At 32.9% G+C, this 20132-nt stretch overlaps 3 protein-coding genes and 1 pseudogene across 3 annotated transcripts; all 4 read left to right on the plus strand.

Moving 5' to 3' along the window:
- Positions 1–2584: 2584 nt before the first annotated feature.
- Positions 2585–4764, plus strand: LOC146923320 (UDP-glycosyltransferase 87A1-like). The gene is made up of 2 exons (XM_085716082.1): positions 2585–3161; positions 3622–4764. The coding sequence occupies exons 1-2, from the start codon at positions 2654–2656 to the stop codon at positions 4518–4520; spliced, it is 1407 nt and encodes a 468-aa protein (XP_085572208.1). The 5' UTR covers positions 2585–2653; the 3' UTR covers positions 4521–4764.
- Positions 4765–5625: 861 nt separating this feature from the next.
- Positions 5626–7649, plus strand: LOC146923321 (uncharacterized; annotated as a pseudogene).
- Positions 7650–8058: 409 nt separating this feature from the next.
- On the plus strand, positions 8059–8727 carry LOC146923322 (uncharacterized). Its single transcript, XM_085710882.1, has one exon. It carries the CDS (start codon positions 8086–8088, stop codon positions 8725–8727), a length of 642 nt encoding a protein of 213 aa, XP_085567008.1. The 5' UTR covers positions 8059–8085.
- A 3575-nt stretch (positions 8728–12302) lies between these two features.
- Positions 12303–18601, plus strand: SLP1 (Calcineurin-like metallo-phosphoesterase superfamily protein). Its single transcript, XM_085716083.1, has 10 exons — positions 12303–12598; positions 13614–13714; positions 14111–14224; positions 14760–14972; positions 15235–15370; positions 15726–15901; positions 16323–16411; positions 16630–16699; positions 16791–16900; positions 18141–18601. Exons 1-9 carry the CDS (start codon positions 12373–12375, stop codon positions 16875–16877), a joined length of 1212 nt encoding a protein of 403 aa, XP_085572209.1. The 5' UTR covers positions 12303–12372; the 3' UTR covers positions 16878–16900; positions 18141–18601.
- Positions 18602–20132: the final 1531 nt, after the last annotated feature.

Consider the following 20132-nt stretch of genomic DNA (forward strand, 5'->3'; position numbering starts at 1 on the left):
AAGAATCTGTGATTAAGTCCAACACTCACCAAGTTGATCAATTCGACAGACAAAGGTATAATTTCTCTGTCCGTGAAACAATCAATTATAGGGAGGGAAGACCGATGGGAACATTCAAGGTAGACCTACAGGCAGGGTGGTGTGATTGTGGAAAATTTCAGGCTTTACATTTGCCTTGTTCTCATGTTATAGCTGTGTGTTCTAGTTTTCGTCATGATTATCGAACCCTTATACCAGCTGTGTTTACAAATGAGAGTGTATACGCAATCTATAACACAAGGTTCGATGTAGCACATGACAAAAGTTATTGGCCCCTGCATGAAGGTCCAAAGCTTTGCCACGATCCAACCATGCGAAGATTAAAGAAAGGTCGTCCAAACAGTACTCGCATCTTGACTGAAATGGATGTTGTGGAAAAAGCACCGAGAAAATGTGGACTGTGTTCCAAGACCGGTCATATTCGCAGAATTTGTCCAACTGTTAATCACCAGTAGTTAATTTTCTTCGTAATGTATTTTATTCCAAATTATCTTAATTAATATAATAATAATTATTATTAAAATTAAAAATATTTATATTAATTTCATTAAAAAATAATACACAATGTTTGCATTATATTATACTTGATGAACCTTCTTTCAAAAACAAAATTAAATTTCCTTAAAAAAACAAAATTAAACTAAAATGGCGCCATTTTATATATTAAACATAATGCTGCTCTTTATTATATGGAACAGCATGCTCGCCAATTGAATTAACAACCATGGAAAAAAACTTAAAATAATGTTGCTCGCCAAATTAAATGTTACATCACCCATGGTCGCCATTTAAGATATGGAACATGGGAAAAAAATTAATGTGCTCGCCATTTGAAATAAAGAACAAGAAAAAAACTTAAAAAATTCCTGCTCGTCAACTTAAATTAAGAACGCACAGAGTTGTACAGAGAAAGCCTGCAAGCTTGCAGAGGATGATTGAAAAAATGACATGCTCGCCAAGTTAAAAGAAGAACAAGGGCATTTACAACAATAATTTTCAACTAGGGGCAGACATATCATTTTTTTTTGTGATAGGGGCAGAAAAAAAAAAATTCAAAAACTTTCACTCTCTAGTCAAAATTTGATTATTCATGTGGCCATAATTTGATATGTCATTGCTTACATCATTTTGGAGGAGAAAGAGAAACCATCATGCTAGTTAGATTTTGTAGATTTATTTTTTGGCCTGGGAGCCTTTTCCTGTTGCTGTTTTTATGGCATTAGTCCATCATAGCTGCTGGTTTTTTTTATCAGTACGTGGTTGTTCAATATATAAGCTGATTAAAAAAATAAAAAAAAAGATGTGATGTTCCACTTATTTGGGATATTGTGATGGTTTGATCAAGAACTTATGATTTTTTTATTATCGATTTTTTTTTATTTATTATCCAATCTTAGTGTGTGTTTGGTTCAGCTTTGAATATAATTGATTCTGACAGAATTGATTCTGATAGAATTGATTCTGGCAGAATTGATTCTGAGAGAATTGATTTATGTTTGGATACAATTATGTAGAATTGATTAAACAAACTGATTTATGTTTGAATACAATTATGTAGAATTGCTTTTGAATGTATAATTACTAAAATAGACATAGCTAAAGGAGAATTGATAAAGAAGGAGAATTGATAAAGGGCAATAAAGGAAAATAATAGGTTGTAATAATAAAATATAAAATTTACTGTTTATAATTGATTCTAGAAAAGCTAGAAGCTAGGATTTGTAGCTTCATGGAGAATTGCTTTTGGAGGATAAAAGCAATTCTGAAAAGCCAAACCAAACATGTTGTTTTTGGTTAGAATTGCTTTTGACACTGTTTATAATTGCTTTTGGCAAGCCAAAAGCTGAACCAAACAGGCTCGTGACGTGATATTGAAAGAAGAAATTGGATCTTAATATTGAAAGAACACAAACTGGATCACCGAGTGTTTTTCGGTTCTTTTAAAATTTTCGAACACCAAAATGAGTCTTTTACTTTTGATACACAAAAAAAATGCTTGAGTGACACTTTGAATAAAAGAGAATGATTAAAATAAATTATTTGAATGAAAGATGCTTATTGATTAGAAGAGAGATATAGACAAAATTACCAAAATCACCAACCACATAGTCACCCAAGTGGCCAAGTCTAACCCCTTAATACAAAGCTAAATTATATTTTGTCCTTTCTATTCATTTCATACGTTCTACCTACACACTTGCGGTATGTTGGTCTGGCTGTCGAGAAATACTTACTTGATCATAAACCGAAAATAAAATATGTTTAAACACATACATAAATTGAAAAAAAAATTTTAAAAAAATAATTAAATGATGTAACTAAATTTTTTCTCATTTATTTTTCAACATTTATGTAAGCGCTTTAAAACATTTTTCATTTATATTTGTGTGGAATTAATACTTGCTCTGGCTGTGTTAGCTAGTTGGATTTCATCACTTTTGTAGAGAGGATTCATACACTTTTGTGTGGTTACTCTAGATGGTCAATTCCTTCACTATTACTCAACAATAAAATAGTATAATTTTGTCCTTTCTATTCATTTCATATACACTTTACATAGACACTTATATTCCATCATCTTTCACTCTCCAAAATACTCAACATTAACATCACCATGTCCATGGAACCTTCAAATCCTCCTCCACCAACCACCCACATAGTAGCCGTACCATACCCAGGTCGAGGCCACATCAACCCAATGATGAACCTATGCAAACTCCTCATCTCCAACAACCCCAACATCCTTGTTACCTTTGTTGTCACGGAAGAATGGCTCACCATCATCAACTCCGACCCACCAAAACCAAACAACAACAACAACATCAAATTCGCCACCATCCCAAACGTTATTCCATCCGAAGAAGGTCGAGGCAAAGATTTTCTTAATTTTCTTGAAGCTGTTATGACTAAAATGGAAGACCCATTTGAGAAACTACTTGATTCGTTTGAGAGAGTGCCGAGTGTGATTATACATGATAGCTATTTGTTTTGGGTTATAAGAGTTGCGAATAAGAGGAATGTTCCTGTTGCGTCGTTTTGGCCTATGTCGGCGTCGTTTTTTCTTGTGCTTAAACATTATCGTCGTTTGGAGGAAAATGGTCATTACCCGGTAAATGTTTCAGGTTAGTTACTTTTCTGTTTTTTTTTTTTTTTTTACTAAATTTAAGGTACTTTTCTTTTATTTACCACCACTTCAAAAGAAAAGACATTTATGATTTAGCTACCTGGGAATATTCCTTTAGAAAGAAAGAAAACACTTTTAGTCCCATTTTACTTGCATTTTTTAGGAAAAATTCAAAAACTTGGTATGCTTCAGGGGCTACTTATTATATTGATATATAATTTAGGAACCGAATTAGAGAGAGGTATAGTTTATGGACTAAATCAATGGTTTATTCGACACATATTCCATCTATTTTTTTCTCGTATTAATCAGTTGAGGTTGGTATTATTTTTAATCATGTGGCGGTATGTCTCTTCTATAGTTTAATTTATTAGTGCCAAAAAAACACGATTTTCACATTAGAATTTGTTTATAAACATTTTTAAGTGTTTTGTGTGTTGTTTAAAATGCTGCAACAGAAGTTGGTGACAAACGTGTGGATTACATTCCGGGGAACTCATCAATTCGTCTCCAAGATTTTCCACTTCATGATGCGAGCTTACGCACCCGTAGATTGTTAGAATTAGCTCTCAATACCATACCATGGATGAAGAAAGCACAATATCTATTATTCCCTTCCATATATGAACTTGAGCCTCAAGCAATTGATGTTTTGAGAGAAGAATTTTCTATACCAATTTACACAATTGGACCTACCATACCTTATTTTAGTCACGGCCAAAGTGCCTCTCTAAGCACCAACCAAGATGTTAAACATGATTATATAACTTGGCTAGATAATCAACCCTTTGGTTCTGTTCTATATGTCTCACAAGGGAGTTTTCTTTCGGTTTCAAGTGAACAAATTAATGAAATCGCGAATGGTTTGCGCGAAAGTGGTGTTAGATTCTTGTGGATAATGCGTGGAGAAAGTTCTAAGTGGAAAGATATTTGTGGGGAAAAAGGGTTTGTTTTGCCATGGTGTGACCAATTGAGAGTGTTGATGCATAGTGCTATAGGTGGTTTTTGGTCCCATTGTGGGTGGAATTCAACAAGAGAAGGTTTGTTTTGTGGTGTGTCTTTTCTTACCTCTCCAATAATGATGGACCAACCTTTGAATAGTAAGTATATAGTTGAGGATTGGAAGGTTGGGTGGAGAGTGGAGAAAGAGGTTAAAGATGATGTTTTGATAAGAAGAGATGAAATTGCTAGACTTGTTAGAAGATTTATGGATTTGGGTGATGATGAAGTGAAGGAAATGAGGAAAAGAGGAAGAGATCTTCAACAAATATGCCAAAGTGCAGTTGCAAGTGGAGGGTCATCCGAAAATAATATGAAAGCCTTTCTTGGTAATATATTACATGGATCCAAACCATAGAGTAAGATATATTGCATCATTGTAATAGGGTTTAATCCTTCAGCATAAATAATTTTAGCCTAAAGTTTAGTCCATTGAGTTTAGGTAAGTTTGTTGTGTATAATGTTCTTCGCCTTTCAATTTGATTCGTTAGAGACACATTTTTAATGAAAGGTGAAGAACTTTAACTGTGATTAAATATTTTAGAAGTGATTAGACTCAATTTTTCGTCTATAAATATAATCTCTCACTTGATATCTTAAAATGTTCATTTTTTTCAATACTGAGGGCTAAACGGTTAAAGTTAATTTGTGAAGTTCAAATTGTTCCATTTTTGTTAATGTGGGCTAAATCATAGGTAATTATTGAGGGCTTGGTTAGAAATAAAAATAACATGAAAAGCTCTAGGAGGCACCAACGATTTTTGAGGAAATATAAACTCCATCAAGTGCACTTGAATTAAGATGTGATACTTCTGGAGGGATCTTGAGAAGAGACCTCGGCATGAACTTCATCCTTAAACCTTTATCTTTCTTCGAAGGATTTGTGAAGGGGATTTGATAGCTCAACTCGTTTAAATTAAGAGATAAGAAATTGAAGACCCTATGTTTAAAACCGGACGAAGAAGTAAATATTAATCCAACAATTAACTATTAATATTTGTCATTAAAAAAATTATATTGAAACTTAATAATTAGTTAATGATTTAAATGTAGCTTTGGTCACCTTATTTTGTACAACTGCAATTTCGGTCCCCGTGAATTAAGCATCCTTTATGTAAAACGGTAGAGGTCAGAAAAATTAGTTTGATAAATCTTCTTATTTAGACTAGCGTTCAGAAAATTATTTTGATAAAGCAATTAAAATTCATCCACAAATTTTAATTCAAATAATAAAAATATTGAAGTTTTTAAATAAAACATTATTATCAGAGTTTAGACTTTAACTAATCCATGAAGGTGGCAAAATGCTTGGTTGTGGATCTCTTATGCGTATATCAAACCTATTTTCTTCCTTAGAAATAAAACTATTTTCAATTTTTTTTTCTCGTTTTTTTTAACATAGTAGAAATCAATACAATGGCATCTTTCTTCTCGTTTTTTTTAACATAGTAGAAATCAATACAATGGCATCTTTATGGACTGTGTATGAACTCATTAGTACCACTCTCACCATTATGCTCCTGGTCGCACAATTCTTGCTGGTTTGTCTTTTTCTTGTTCCATATTTTTGTTCTGGTTTCATCTCTTTATTAACGCTCAAGTTGATTTTGGTTTTTTTTTTGTGGTGGTCAGGGTTCGAACCCCGAACCTTGCATATATTGTGAATTGTCCATATCAATTGAGTTAAGCTCACGAGTACAGTTGTTTTTGGTTTAATTCAATACATATTGAAACGAGAAACCAAAAAAATAAATATATATATTCTGGTTTGTCTTTTTTTTCCTCCTTCAAGTCAAATTGCCTAGTGCGAGAATCCCACACATGAAGTGTTGAGAAGTGGAGAATTACATATTTGAACTTGTGTTTGACACAAATATCATCACATTAGTCGCTTTAAAACACAAAACATTACTTATAAAATGATTAATAATGATATACATCACACCTCCCATCACAAGAATTGTTGATAGCAGGGGCGGTTTCACCGCCCGGCGACCCCGGGCAGTCGCCCAAGCTCGATCAATTTTTTTTGCATATTAGGCCCAACAGAAAAGCCCATTAACACAATTTTGAGAATTTGCCCATCTCTCACTCTCTCCCGTTCTCAGCAAATTTGCCCATCTCTCACTCTCTCCCGTTCTCAGCTATCGCTCTCTGCCTCTCTATTTGTCTCGTTCTCCATCAATAGCTATGGTTGATGATCTCTTCTCTGATTTCTAATCTCTTCTCATTCACTCTTAAGGTAATCTCTTCTTCTCCTTCCTTCCTTGTTTATTTGTTTTAGGGTTTTAGAAAAATTGATTATTTGTGATTTTGTAATTGAAAAATTGATTAATGGTAGATGAAATGGTGTTAATGGTTGATGAATTGGGGTTAATGAATTGAAAAATTGTGATTTTGTAAAAATTGATGTTAAAAAATGTTGGCATCTCTCTGCTTATACTCTGTTTTAATGTCTGGCTTTTCAACAGTCCTGTATTTTGATCATTTTTGTTTATTTGTAGAGTTTTAGTCATCAAAGATTAGGAGGTTTTTGGTAGATAGAACAATTATTGAGAATGTGAATGTTGTCCAACCGGAAGCCGGAGTAGAAGAACCACCGCCTAATGTGGCCAATGAGTTTAATCCAAATGAGATTGTGCGTGATCCAGGTCTTAGGAAACAAATTCATTTGTATACTCCGGATATTTAAGACGATGTGAGGAGGGCATATGTATTGAAGGGTCCAATGCAACCAAAATTAACAAGTTTTCCTCGTACTCCATTTGGGAGTGATACAAGAGCATTTTCTAAATCATGGTATAACAAGTATATATGGATTGAATATAGTGAGTTAAAGGATGCAGCTTATTGTTTTTATTGTTTTCTCTTTAAGCAACCTGGGAGGGCTGAGCACTTTGGTTATGAAGTTTTCACCAAAGACGGATTTAAAGATTGGAAGCATGCATCTCAAGCCTTGAAAGATCATATTGGTGGTCATGATAGTATGCACAAAAGATGTATTAAGCACTATGATGATTATAAGAATCAATGACAAAGTGTGATAAGTAAGTTTGCTAGAGCAACTAGGGAATCAGAAGAATTGTATAAAATCTGTTTGACTTGTGCTCTAGATTGTACTAGATATCTCGTATCACAAGGCATTGCTTTCCGGGGCCATGACGAAAAGTCTAATTCTCTAAACAAGGGCAATTTTAGAGAGATGATAGATTGGGTAAAATCAAATAATGAACAAGTGAGAGATGCTTTTGATTGTGGTGGAAAAAATTGCAAAATGACTTCTGGTGATATTCAAAAGGAGCTTGCAACGTGTTGTGCACATGAAGTTATGCAGGTGATTATGGAAAAGCTTGGTGATAGACAATTCTCTGTGCTTATTGATGAGTCATGTGATATATCCGTCAAAGAGCAAATGGCGGTAATGTTAAGGTTAGTTAGTAATAGTAGTTGTATTTTCCTCATTTTGTTTTGTGTTTCAGTAGCTTAAATGTATGGTTATATGGTTTCCTGATAGTAACTGATTTGGTTATATAGCTTCCTGATATGGTTTTTTTTTTTTTTTAAGAAAGCTTCCTGATATGATTATATAGCTTCCTGATAGTAACTATTTGGTTATATAGATTCCTGATATGTTTTTTTTTTAAAGTAAGCTTCCTGATATGGTTATATAGTAACTGATATCTATTGATAGAAAAAATGGAGAGCTTTAAATTTGCTTTCATTTTGAAGTTAATGTTAAAGTTGTTTCGTATCACAAACAAGCTTTCAAAAATCTTGCAAAGAAAAGATCTTAATATTGTGCTTGCCATGGAATTAATTAATGTTGCAAAACTCGGTTGGCCACATTGAGAGACAGTGGTTGGGATAATTTATTTGTTGATGTACAAGAATTTTGTGTTGCTAAAGGTATTCCGGTGCCAAATATGGATGAAGAAATACCGGTACGGGGTCGTTCAAGACTAGAAGGGAGGACGGTCACTAATCTTCACCATTACCGGGCCGAGATTTTTTATGTTGCTATTGACAAAATATGTGTGGATATGGATCATCGCTTTAGTGAAGGAAGTAACATGGTGCTTAATTGCTTCTCATGTCTTGACCCCAGGAACTCTTTCTTCAAGTTTGATGTTGATAAGCTTGCTCGTCTTGCTGATATTTATCATGCAGACTTTTCTGATGATGACCGTGGAACAATAAGGGAGCAACTTGACACTTATGTACTTCAAGTGAAAAGGCATGCTTCCTTTTCTTCTTGTGAAGATGTTCAAAGTTTGGCTATGAAGATTGTTCAAACTGAGAAACATTTGGTATTTCCATTGGTCTACAAACTCATTGAGTTGACTTTGATATTGTCGGTGTCAACAACATCCGTTGAAAGAGCCTTTTCAGCAATGAAGATTATCAAGACTAAATTGCGCAACAAGATCAACAATGTGTGGTTAAATGACTTGATGATATGTTACACCGAGCGGGAGATATTCAAGTCACTTGATGATGTTGATATTATTCGAACATTCACCGGAAAGAGGTCTCAGAAAGGGCATTTACCTCCTAATTTTATTTAGCACACCATTGACAGTTTATATTTCATCTCTCTTATTTCAACATGTACTTTTGTAGAAAAAAATGGTGATCCTATTTTATTTTGATATATGACTATTTATATATATAGATTATGTCACTTGTGAATTTGCGATAAATTTTTCGCCCAGGCTCGATAAATTTCCTAGCTCCGCCATTGGTTGATAGCATGAACCAACTTCCTTCCCTCATGAGCTAGCCATGCGAATTCTCACATCCCAAAAAACTCATTGACAAAAAGATCTTCATCAATATATTTGATAGTTGAGTTATCCAGTTGACCCATCACAAGAAACTCATTGCTATATTTGATAGTTGATTCATCCATTTGACCCCACCCAACTTCATATAATGTTACCCTCTATTGGATTCTCAAACATCTCATGTTTTTTTCATATAAAATTCTTACATCTTCACAATGAAGAGGAACTTGTATATCTGCATCTCATGATTTTTTGCAGCTCTCCATCTTCCAAATACATTTTTTTACATATTTCTCATACTTTACCTTCTTCTTTTTTTTTTAGAGGACTTTACATAATTTCTTTCTCTTAATTTTCCCACTCTTTTGCTGAGTTATTAAATTTATCAACGATCTTATATTTATGGATAATATTTTTTGTTGTAAATGCTTTTATAATTAGGGATGGAGAGAGAATCTATTTTTTTTTTTTAATATCTATAACTTTCACACTTTATATGAAACATTTAATTTGTTTACTAAAAGAAAGTAATGAATTGAAAAATGGTAAATACTTTTTTTAGTTTTCATAAAATTTTACTAAAACTGGCAAAGTTAATATTGAAACATTTCTGAAATCTCTAAACAAACTCAACTTTTCTTTCACTTGTAGCCTCCATAATATTTTTAAAATTTGACATTAAAGTTGGGAATAAACTCAAATCTGAAAGGAAAATAAAGAAAAAGAACCACAATGAAGAGGAAGAGGATCGTAATTTATACTATATATATAAAAAAAAAAAAACTATCATTTTCAGCACTTTTGGGTTGGATTTTTCTTTCCAAAAATACCCTTAATTTTCAATACAAATAACACATGTAACAAATAGATAAGAATAAATTTAAATATTAAAACAAAGGTAACAAACACGATATGAATATATTTTATTTTTGTTTTTTTTCCTTTATCATTTAAAAAATGTTACAAACTAGATCTATACTATATATAAAGAAAAACTACCCCTTTCTGCACTTTTGAGTTGAATTTTTCTTTCAAAAAATTCCCTCAATTTTCAATACAAATAACACATGTAACAAATAGATAAAAATAAATTTAAATATTAAAACAAATATAACAAACACAATATGAATATATATTTTTTTGTTTTTTTTCCTTTATCATTTAAAAAGTGTAACAAACTAGATGAGTATATTTATACTTACTTTTTCATCATTCCAATTATACCCTTAAACAACTTTTTCTATAATAAAATTGTTGTTGGTGTCATTAAAAAAAAGAATTTAGATTATATTTTTTTGTTATATTGTATTATTGTCGGTGTCGTTGAAATAGATAATCATTGTTAGTTTGATTTTTTATAACTTGAAAGCAATAAAGATTTATATTTTTTTTAATTTTAATCAAAATCAAAATTTCATAAAAAAAAAACACCGTTTATAATTTTCAAACATTAGCGTGATAAAAAGAGCGGAAAGACGAACACGTGAGTGCCCGTTTTTTCGCTAGTACAAAAGAAAGGAACCAAGAAACGAAGGATGAATGTTTGTCATGATAGTGAGGATTCCAACGAGGATGAATCTAGTTAGATGGAATGTTTTGCCTCCTGATAGTTCTACAATTTGTATGCTTTGTGACAGTATGGGTGAATTGTCAAGCCACATTTTTCTTCATTGTAATGTCGGTTAATTTGATGAGGTAACTTGAATTTAGTTACATAATTCCTCCAAATATGTATACTCGTTGGCTTTGTTGAAGTGGGGAAGCGGGAAAAATGCGTATTTGGAAAGACTGCTGGCTAATTTGGCTGCCTTTATTAGTTGTGCAGCACGTGCCCAACTTGTGTTGTTTTCAAGGTGTAGACAATGTGTTTGATTTTGGTTTGTGCTAGTTTATTTGGAGGCTAAGATTTTTTGTTAGGAGTTTCTTGTTTTTTTTTTTTCTGTTTCTAATGAGCCTTAAGTCCTTTGAGAGGGTGCGGTGTCTCAAGAAACAGTGTACAGACAATAGACAAAGTGCACGAACCTGATGAAGAACAAGTGAATCATGACGGTGCAGAGGAAAAAGAAACAAACAGCAACGACACAGAGAAAGAAGAAGTGAACATTGACGACGGTTTTCAAGACTGTAATACATTTCTAGTCATTAAAAACAACGTTGCATTTCCTAGAATAAGAATGTTTCTAATGATCACACAAAGTAAAATTGACAAATATGACTATAAACGTTTTTTGAGTTCATTTGATTGAATGAATTTTGTTTTTTGTGTGTTAAGTTGATTCATTGCATTTTTCACTTTATTTTTTACTTTTATAATACACTAAGTAAGGAACTTTTGTAAAAAAAAAAAAAAACCAAGTAAGGAACTATTTAAAAATATATATAACTTTTAGGTTTTTTTTTTTGTTATGCAGACTAAATGGGTTACACGCAACCCATTCAGGCTAACCCAAATAGATAGTAAATTTTTTCAGACGTGCTAAAAAGTCCTACAAAATTTCAGGTCAAATATTTAAGTCTAAGCCCTGCAAAAACATTGGATTTGGTAGACCGACCCATACAGACAGGCTTATTTTAACATCGTTATGTTTTGGTGGTGTCGTATGGATACTGTGGGATGTAAGAAATAATGTTGTTTTTAGGTGTTGTTTGCTTATTGTAGAGAGGTAATAGCAAGTATTAACACCTTATATTTTTTTGAGAAAGTTAAACTAGTCCATCAAAATTGACACCGAGAAAAATCGAACATAAAATATTTAAAATAAGTACACTTCAAGATTTCAAACCAACCAGATCAAATATTAAGACCTTATCTTAGAATTGGGTGTTATCGAAAATAGGAGGTAACATAGGTTTTGACTTCTCAACCCGGTGCTCAAATCCATTCTATATCAAAAAATGTTGTAAGTATTGTTTGACTCTATTGTAATCGGTAACGGGTTGAGTATCTCTTATACTTATTGTGGTTTATATAACATTATATATAAAAAAAACCAGCTACAATTATGGTAACTTTCTGCAACGAACTATCTAGTGCAAATTAATTTTTTTTTTTAAGGTCGAATTGTCATTATACTCCATATTAGCGCAAATTACAATTTAGAAATTATCCTCGTGAATTTCTAGCTACTAAATTTCTGATAAAAAATTAAAAATAAATCTCATAATTTTGTCAAAGAATAAAATAAAAATAAATAAATCTCATAATCAGAACAAAAAGACTTAAAAGAGATTATTTTGATAAGTAATTGAAAATTGAGTGAACGTGGCAAAAGCCCATCATCGATAATCTTATAACAAATTGCTTGGCTGAGGAGCTTTTTGGGTATAATAACAAAACATTTCTTCAAAATTTTCTCGTTATTTTCTCAATCTTTTCATAGTAAATGGGAACATAGCAATAGCATTATCATAAATCAAATACATACAATGGTATCTCTATGTATGAACTCAACAGTACCACTCTCACCATCTTCTCACCCTCATCCTCGTAACAACACCTCTCTTTCTTCTTCTTCTTCTTCTTTGCTTGTTGATAATAACATCAACAATAATCACAATAGCCTTAAAACATCATCAACTAGTTTGAAACCTATTGTTGTTATTGGTGACCCTCCTACTTTTGTTTCTGCTCCTGGTCGCACTATTCTCGCTGGTTTGTCCTTTTCCTCTTCCATATCTTAATTTTGCTTATTTTTTGGATTAGTCATTGAATTATATTTATTTACATGATTAGAAGAATGAAGTATTTTAATTGCGTGTCATGATTCTTGATACTGCGAAAAATAAGCCTTGCTATTGCGCATAGTTGCTATAGAAGACCTATGATGCCACAGTTATGCTAGTAATTCTTTATATTGCGAAACATTGTGTGATCGAATACAGTTGATGCAGCTATAAATGTGCTTGTGAATCTTTATATTGCGAAAATTTGTGATCAAATAGTGTTGATACTATCACAATTGCAGTGGAATGCAAATCTTGATATTGTGCACACCCGCTGTTGCAGAACTTTTTTTAAAACCTTTTACGCGAATTAGGATCAAATGGAGAATGGCGTAGTAATGTTTTTATGGAAGGACCCACTTGGGTTGGCCTAGTGGTATTGGTTTGGGACCTGGGAATGTGCTCCTCCTCGAGGTCTCAGGTTCGATTCTCACCGGTGTCAATTTGGGTGGGCTAATTTAGCTTCTTCAAAAAAAAAAAAAAAAAGCTGAACTGAAGTATTACTGATCTTTTACAATTTGAATTTTGATGTATAACCATAAACTATTATGCCAGCTTGGTTTTTCAGAATCATTATTATTATGCAATCTCTCTGTCTAGAATTTTGTGCTATCTGTCTAGAATTTTGTGCTAGAAATATGGAACTGAAAATGCAGTTCTTTACTTATTAGTAATTACTGTTAGCAGTTTTTGTTGGCTTTGCTTTGGTAATCTGTATGTGTAATTACTTTCATTCTCTATTTCATAGTCTTAGACTTCACAACTTCACTTTAAATTCTGAAGTAAAAGTGATGAAAGTTTCTGTGAACAGAATGGTGTCATTTAATTTTAATTCACTAATACGATGGAATTCTCATTACATTATCTGATCTAGTTTTGATTTTAATCACCTGTTATCTGTTTTTTTATATATTTTATTGAAGTTGTTTGTTTTCTTTGAGTAGTTGGAGATTTACATGGAGATCTTAAGCAAGCTAGATATGCACTTGAAATGGCTGGTGTGTTGAGCTCTGATGGTCAAGACTTGTGGACTGGTGGCGAAAATGTATGCTTACTGTCTTTCAAAATGGATTTCTGTTAGTTTTAGTTGGAATCATCAGTGTTGTCAAATAGCAGCTATAGCGACACTATAGCTTAGAGAAATTTGATCAAATAACTATTGTTCTGCGATATATTACTTTGTACAAAGTGTTGTCAAATAGCGGCGATATAGCGGAATTTAAACAAACTGTTATTTGTTGCAATCTGTGATTGAACACTGGGGCCATTAGCCTCCATTCTTACTGTTTATAGTACTAAAGTTGTTGAAAAGTGAAAGTAAAAATAATCAGTGAAATATTATGTCGTTTTGTATCTTGTAGCAGAAGTAAAAGATAAAAAGATAATCAGTGCTTCTTACTAATTTTAATGCCTGTCTATTTACTTTTCCTCCGTATATTAGGTGTTGATTCAACTTGGAGATATATTAGATCGAGGTGAAGATGAAATTGCTATCCTGTCCTTGCTGCGATCATTGGATAAACAAGCGAAATTGAAAGGTGGAGCTGTGTTTCAGGTTTGTAATTTGTGGATTTGACACTTGAAACAGTTTCAGTCACTGCTCTACAGACTTCTAAAGCATTAAAGCTGCTATCTCTAAGGGCCTTTTTTGAAATGAATTATTTGAGCTTATCTACCAGAGTATACATTTGTGAAACTATCTGAGACAACTTGTAGAAACAACCTATGATATGTCCATTTTCAGCTTATTTCCTTAAACTCTCCAGGATAGCTTAGGAAACACAATTTATAGCTTATATGATAACAACTTGACTTTATTTAATTTTGTTATAAAAATAGCTTATACATAAGCACTTAGTTAAGATGTTTAGCCAAACAAGGCCTAATTACCAAATGTTAAAGACAACAATAGTACACCGCTAAGGATATGCCTACTCATTACGCATTATGTTGTCATTTCCCATGTTATTATTATGAAGTTTCCATTTTTATCTAAATTAAGTAGAAATTATGAGTGAATTTTGAAAAATCTGATATGTCACTTTAGCATTTTTCAATTAATTTTCAATAAATGGTTCTGCTTTGTCTAGGTAAATGGAAACCATGAGACCATGAATGTGGAAGGGGATTTCAGATATGTTGATTCTGGAGGATTTGATGAATGTAGTGATTTCTTGGAATATATCAATAATTCTGAAGATGACTGGGAAGAAACATTTACCGGTTGGGTTGATGTATCTGAGAAGTGGAAAGAAGATCGAACAAAGTCAAGAAGTCATTGGGGACCTTGGAATTTAGTGAAGGTATTATAAATTTCTGACACACTTTTCATTAACATGTACTTTTGTCACCAAGAATAAATTCCTAATTCAAACTAATTTGGCAAAATTACAAAATTAAAGTTGCATCCTAACTCCCAAATCAACGTGCTGGAATAAGTTACAGGGTCATATAGACAAAATTTCGGAAGTAGAGTATTATTTCTGTTGTCTCAAAATGTTCTATATTATTCAAAACATGATATTTTATTGTTCTTTTGATGAAGTTTTCCGATTATTAGGACAGAGACAAAAGGGAGTCATTGCCCGATCAATCCTCTTTCGGCCTGGTGGGCCACTGGCGTGTGAGCTTGCAAGGCATGGTGTTGCACTCAAGGTTAATGACTGGGTCTTTTGTCATGGCGGCCTTCTTCCTCACCACGGTCAGTATTTTACTGTCCTTTTGGTTTTGTTTAACATGATCTTGAATATATAATTGATCAGTATCAAATATTATATAGTGTCTACGATCACTATCTTGAATTGTATTTGGATAGACAAATGCTAGTATATTAGTTATTATGTTAGTATTTTCTCCTTCACTAGAATTTACTGCGGTATTTTAACTCCTTTTACCCTTAGCTCAAAACAGTTGAGCTACCCAATCCCCATCTGTATCTTGAATTGATTGAATCATACTATACATTCCTGTTTCAAATTTGTTGAATCAAACCTTTCTCTAATTTCAGAAGCCTGGTAATATTATCTTCATCCTTTTTGTCTCTTCATTTTCTGTAGTTGCGTATGGTTTAGAGCGGATGAACAAAGAAGTGTCTGAGTGGATGAGAGATCCAAGTGAGAATGACAGTACTATCCAAATTCCTTTCATTGCCACTAGGGGTTATGACAGTGTTGTTTGGAATCGGTTATACTCAAGAGACTCACCAGATTTGATGGATTATGAGGCTAAACAGGTAAATATACTCAAGAAAATTTATTTGTACAGTATGTGATTAATATGAAGGTATTGTGTGGAGTTAATAGAAAACATGATAAATACCCCTCTCCCTTGTTTAAGCTAAAAATATTATATGTTCAATAGCTATAAAGCACCGACACAGACATCAGACACGACACTGCACCGACATGTAGTCCTTTCCCTGAAAACTAGCTTCGTGACTCCACCTTTCTGTAACTTTTCATTATTAAGTCAACAAATTTAACATGGTATTGGGACTTTTTTTGCTGTTCTATCAAATGTTTTTTTTAGTTTAGTTCAGATTTCGTCTTAATTACATTATTCAACTTATTTTGAGATATTTAGTAAATTAATGAAATTCCTTCTCAGTATGAATTGTTTTGATATCTCTTGAAACTCAATAATATAATATTCAGGTATGTTCCATTCTTGAAGAAACACTGCAAGCAGTTGATGCTAAGGCAATGGTGGTGGGACATACTCCTCAAACTGTTGGGGTAAATTGGTAAGAGAAGACATTTCCTTAAGCATTCTTGGAATTATTACATCTCAAGTTGCCACAATCTATACTAAAGAAAAATTGCCACAATCTTTACATTATAAATCGTATATTGCTATAGTTCTTGAATTGCAGCATAAATGCCAGATGCTTTTTCTAGGTCAGTTAGTGCTTTATGGATGGATTTCTTCTATTCATTTAAATCAGTTCTTTGTTTCCTACAGTAAATACAATTGTAGCATATGGCGCGTAGATGTTGGAATGTCCAGTGGAGTCCTTAATTCAAGACCTGAGGTAAATCAAAGGCCTACGTGAGTCTTCACATGTTCATTCTACAACCAGTAGTTATTGTAGTTTACAGTTGTGTTGTGTTCTTATTCTCCAGGTTCTAGAAATTATAGACGATAAAGCTAGAGTTATAAGGACCAAAACGGACAGATACAGTGAACTTCAGGCGGCTGCATATACATAAAAGACAAACAAATGATGTAACAGGTATGTTGAATTACAAATTTCTTCTCTATTGATTGTAATGCTACAAATTCAATTGATATTCCGAAAGAAAGTTCTTTTCATTGGGAAATATACATTGGTGTTGCTATGTTGCATTTGCAATTTGAAACATTCCATCTAATAAAGGGTGCTTCTATTCGTTCAAATTTCTAGATTTATCCGTTGACCTGTTATAGCCGGTTAAAGGCAATATGGCATAAAGGTTATTGCATTACTGTCAAACTATGGGATATTCTAAAAAACCAATCAGCGAAATTCGATAATGCAAAATTTACATCTCTTTAGAATTTGATTGATTTCTGTATATCATGGAATTTCATCAAATGGATTAAATTAAAGATAGTGCAATAATAAAAGGAAAAATACTGCTCTAAATAATTTTTTTAAATTTTGGTTGGGTTTTCAATAGGCTCCAGTGACATCATTTAATCCATTTATTTTTTTAGAAGCCATCATTTAAGCCCTGTTTCAATAAGCCCTCGTTGAAAAACTGCAGAAAGTAACACAAGTTTTATCATGATAAGTGATTATCTATAAGCTTACGTAAGCTGTTTCTATAGCAAAAGATAAAATTAAATTGTTTTTGTATACGCTATAAGTTGTTTCCATAAACTATTTTGGGGAACTTACAAAATTAAGCTGAAAAAAGCTTATGAAAAATGCCATAAGCTGTTTTTATAAGTTCTCCAAAACAGTATCACAAAACTTATGTTAGTAGATAAGCTCAAATAAGCCAATCCAAACAGGCCCTAGTGGGATAACTTGTACAACTTTTCACGATTTTGTTTCAAGAAGGAAAACCAAATTGAACCGTAAAAACAGTTTGGAAAAACCGAACAATTCATGGTTTATCCCGAACTAAACTGGTTTTAAGGTTCAGTGCACCGGGTTATGTGCTTTTTTGGACCAATATTGTTAAATGGAGGCCATGGCGAGTTATTTGACAGTCTCCATAGGAAATTTGTGAAGGGATGCCTGCCATGGTGCCATCATAGGCTGCAATGGTGTGTTTATTGGGGTTTTCTGCCATATTCCACCGTCCGTCATCGACAACTCACAACACTGTTTTGACCAAACAGGTTCTATCTTTATAGAACAGAGATGTTACCTTTACGAACCGAACTGTTTCTTGACTAACCGAGATGCCCCCATAGGCTTGGCTTGTGTCTTTAGTACGTGGTAACAATTTCCAAAATTCAATCTGAGTTTTATGTTTTTGCAGAATTGCGGGCATACAGGAGTAAAGAGCAACATTGGCCAATTTATTGGATAGCCGTCGACTTATTCTAGTCACTTAGTTGTTTGCTTCGCATGCAACATGTGAATACTCCAGCAGCAGACCCATCTTGGCAGTTCAAAGGATTTTGTATCATATCATTTTAGTGATACAATTTGAAGACAGGTATATTTTATAAGTTAGATGTAGCCTGTGAATGACATAAAAATTGAAAGCAAGGTGAAAATAGGATGCACAAGAATAAATGTGGGAAAATAGGAAAGATGGGGAGGGTAAATTAATAAAAATACTGTACTTAGTCAATGATATTATTACAATTATATTGACTAGTACCTAAGTTACTCCATTATTTTATTTTTTTATGAACTTCATTTGCTTGCATCAAATCTGGCTTCTGTATGTAAACACCAACTAATATTGGTTCTTAATTTAAAGCACTTATGAAAGTTTACAGTTTCTCTTTCAAATCATCAAATACTGAGAGACTGATTTAATACAACTTTATTGGAAGAACTATAGGTAGAGATTTTCCTCTTGAGATTTAAAGAGGAATTAAATTGAGAATAAATATAGTCTCAAAGCAAGAAAGAAAAACAACTGCTGAAATCAATGGGAACCACTTTGTAAAATAACATTCAAAATCAACACATCATTTCATAGAACAAGGTCATTTATAGGATAAAACCTTAATGTTTTTCACCATTTCTCGACTCTCAGACTTCATACAACGCGACATATCAGATCAAACTCATCCTATTTACCACTCCCCTGAATTACAAAGGAACAGTCTATACAGAAAGATGAATTTTATTTCTTTGAACATATAAATACAAGGTTAGAGTCTTTCATTATATATTAAACATGAAGACTCACTTAACTATAATCCTCCTTTCGTATAGCAATAATCCTATTTTCTTTCATTGCATTGCAGTTTTTTCTACGCTTAGGGAATACAAAATTGGAACTTGGCACCACAATAACATTAGATTGAATTTATATTACAAAATATGAACCATGAATTTTAGGTTGGAAGGTATCGTAGAATGGAAGAACAAAAAATTTGAGATCTAGTTTTGAGATGCAAGACGCATAAACACTTGCGGAAAAAGCTAAAGCAGATACAATCAGCGCTGCATGTATACGGAACACCTCCAAAACAAACACCCTAAACTTCCAAAATAATGAGGCCTGAGTATACATACGGACAAGAATTATCTGCATACCCATGCCTCACTATCCCAATTGCATGAAGTCCCAAGTACCAAAAAAAAAAAAAAAAACAACACAACATCGCTGCCAAATCCTAGGTATCATCACCCATCACAGTTCACACCTAACAGCAACAATACACTACCTTCCCCATAATCTTACAAAATAGGTACTAATAGAATACCAAGACACCAATAAAGCCAAAACAAAGGCTAACTGTGAAAAGGCAACACTACATGCACAAAAAACAATGACAGCAGCACATAACATCCACGCGGAGCTCAATACCAGAAAACTAAATGGAACTGTCTAAAACCAGCATGCACTCTCACAGCTAGAAACCCAAAATCACTATCTTTCAAAACAAAACCTTGGATTCCAACACCATTTATAAAAAAGACAAGACGGTGTGTGCATGTGTGCATTCTTTCCAACATCACCTTTCAAGACAACACCTTAATCTCTTCAACCAATTCCTCCATCTCAAAGTTTATCCCCTTGAAAATCTTGTCATTTCTCCTTTTAGACAAAACCCAAATAGCTGTGTGCCAAATTAACCGAAAACATTTAGAGTGTGTTTGGATTGAGGGTTTACGAGGGAAAGGGAGGGGAGGGTTTAATTTTCATTTTTAAACTACGGACTATATAACATGTTTTTTCTAAAATAAATTAAGTGTGATTGAAGTATTATATGATCATTTATCATGTTAATATGTTAACTCTTTAAAAAACATTTCATAGTTTCCCTAATTTAAAAATGAAAAATGA

This window comes from Medicago sativa, chromosome 5, assembly GCF_051527215.1.
Source record: "Medicago sativa cultivar Bolivia chromosome 5, Bolivia_mono, whole genome shotgun sequence".
Lineage (NCBI taxonomy): Eukaryota > Viridiplantae > Streptophyta > Magnoliopsida > Fabales > Fabaceae > Medicago > Medicago sativa.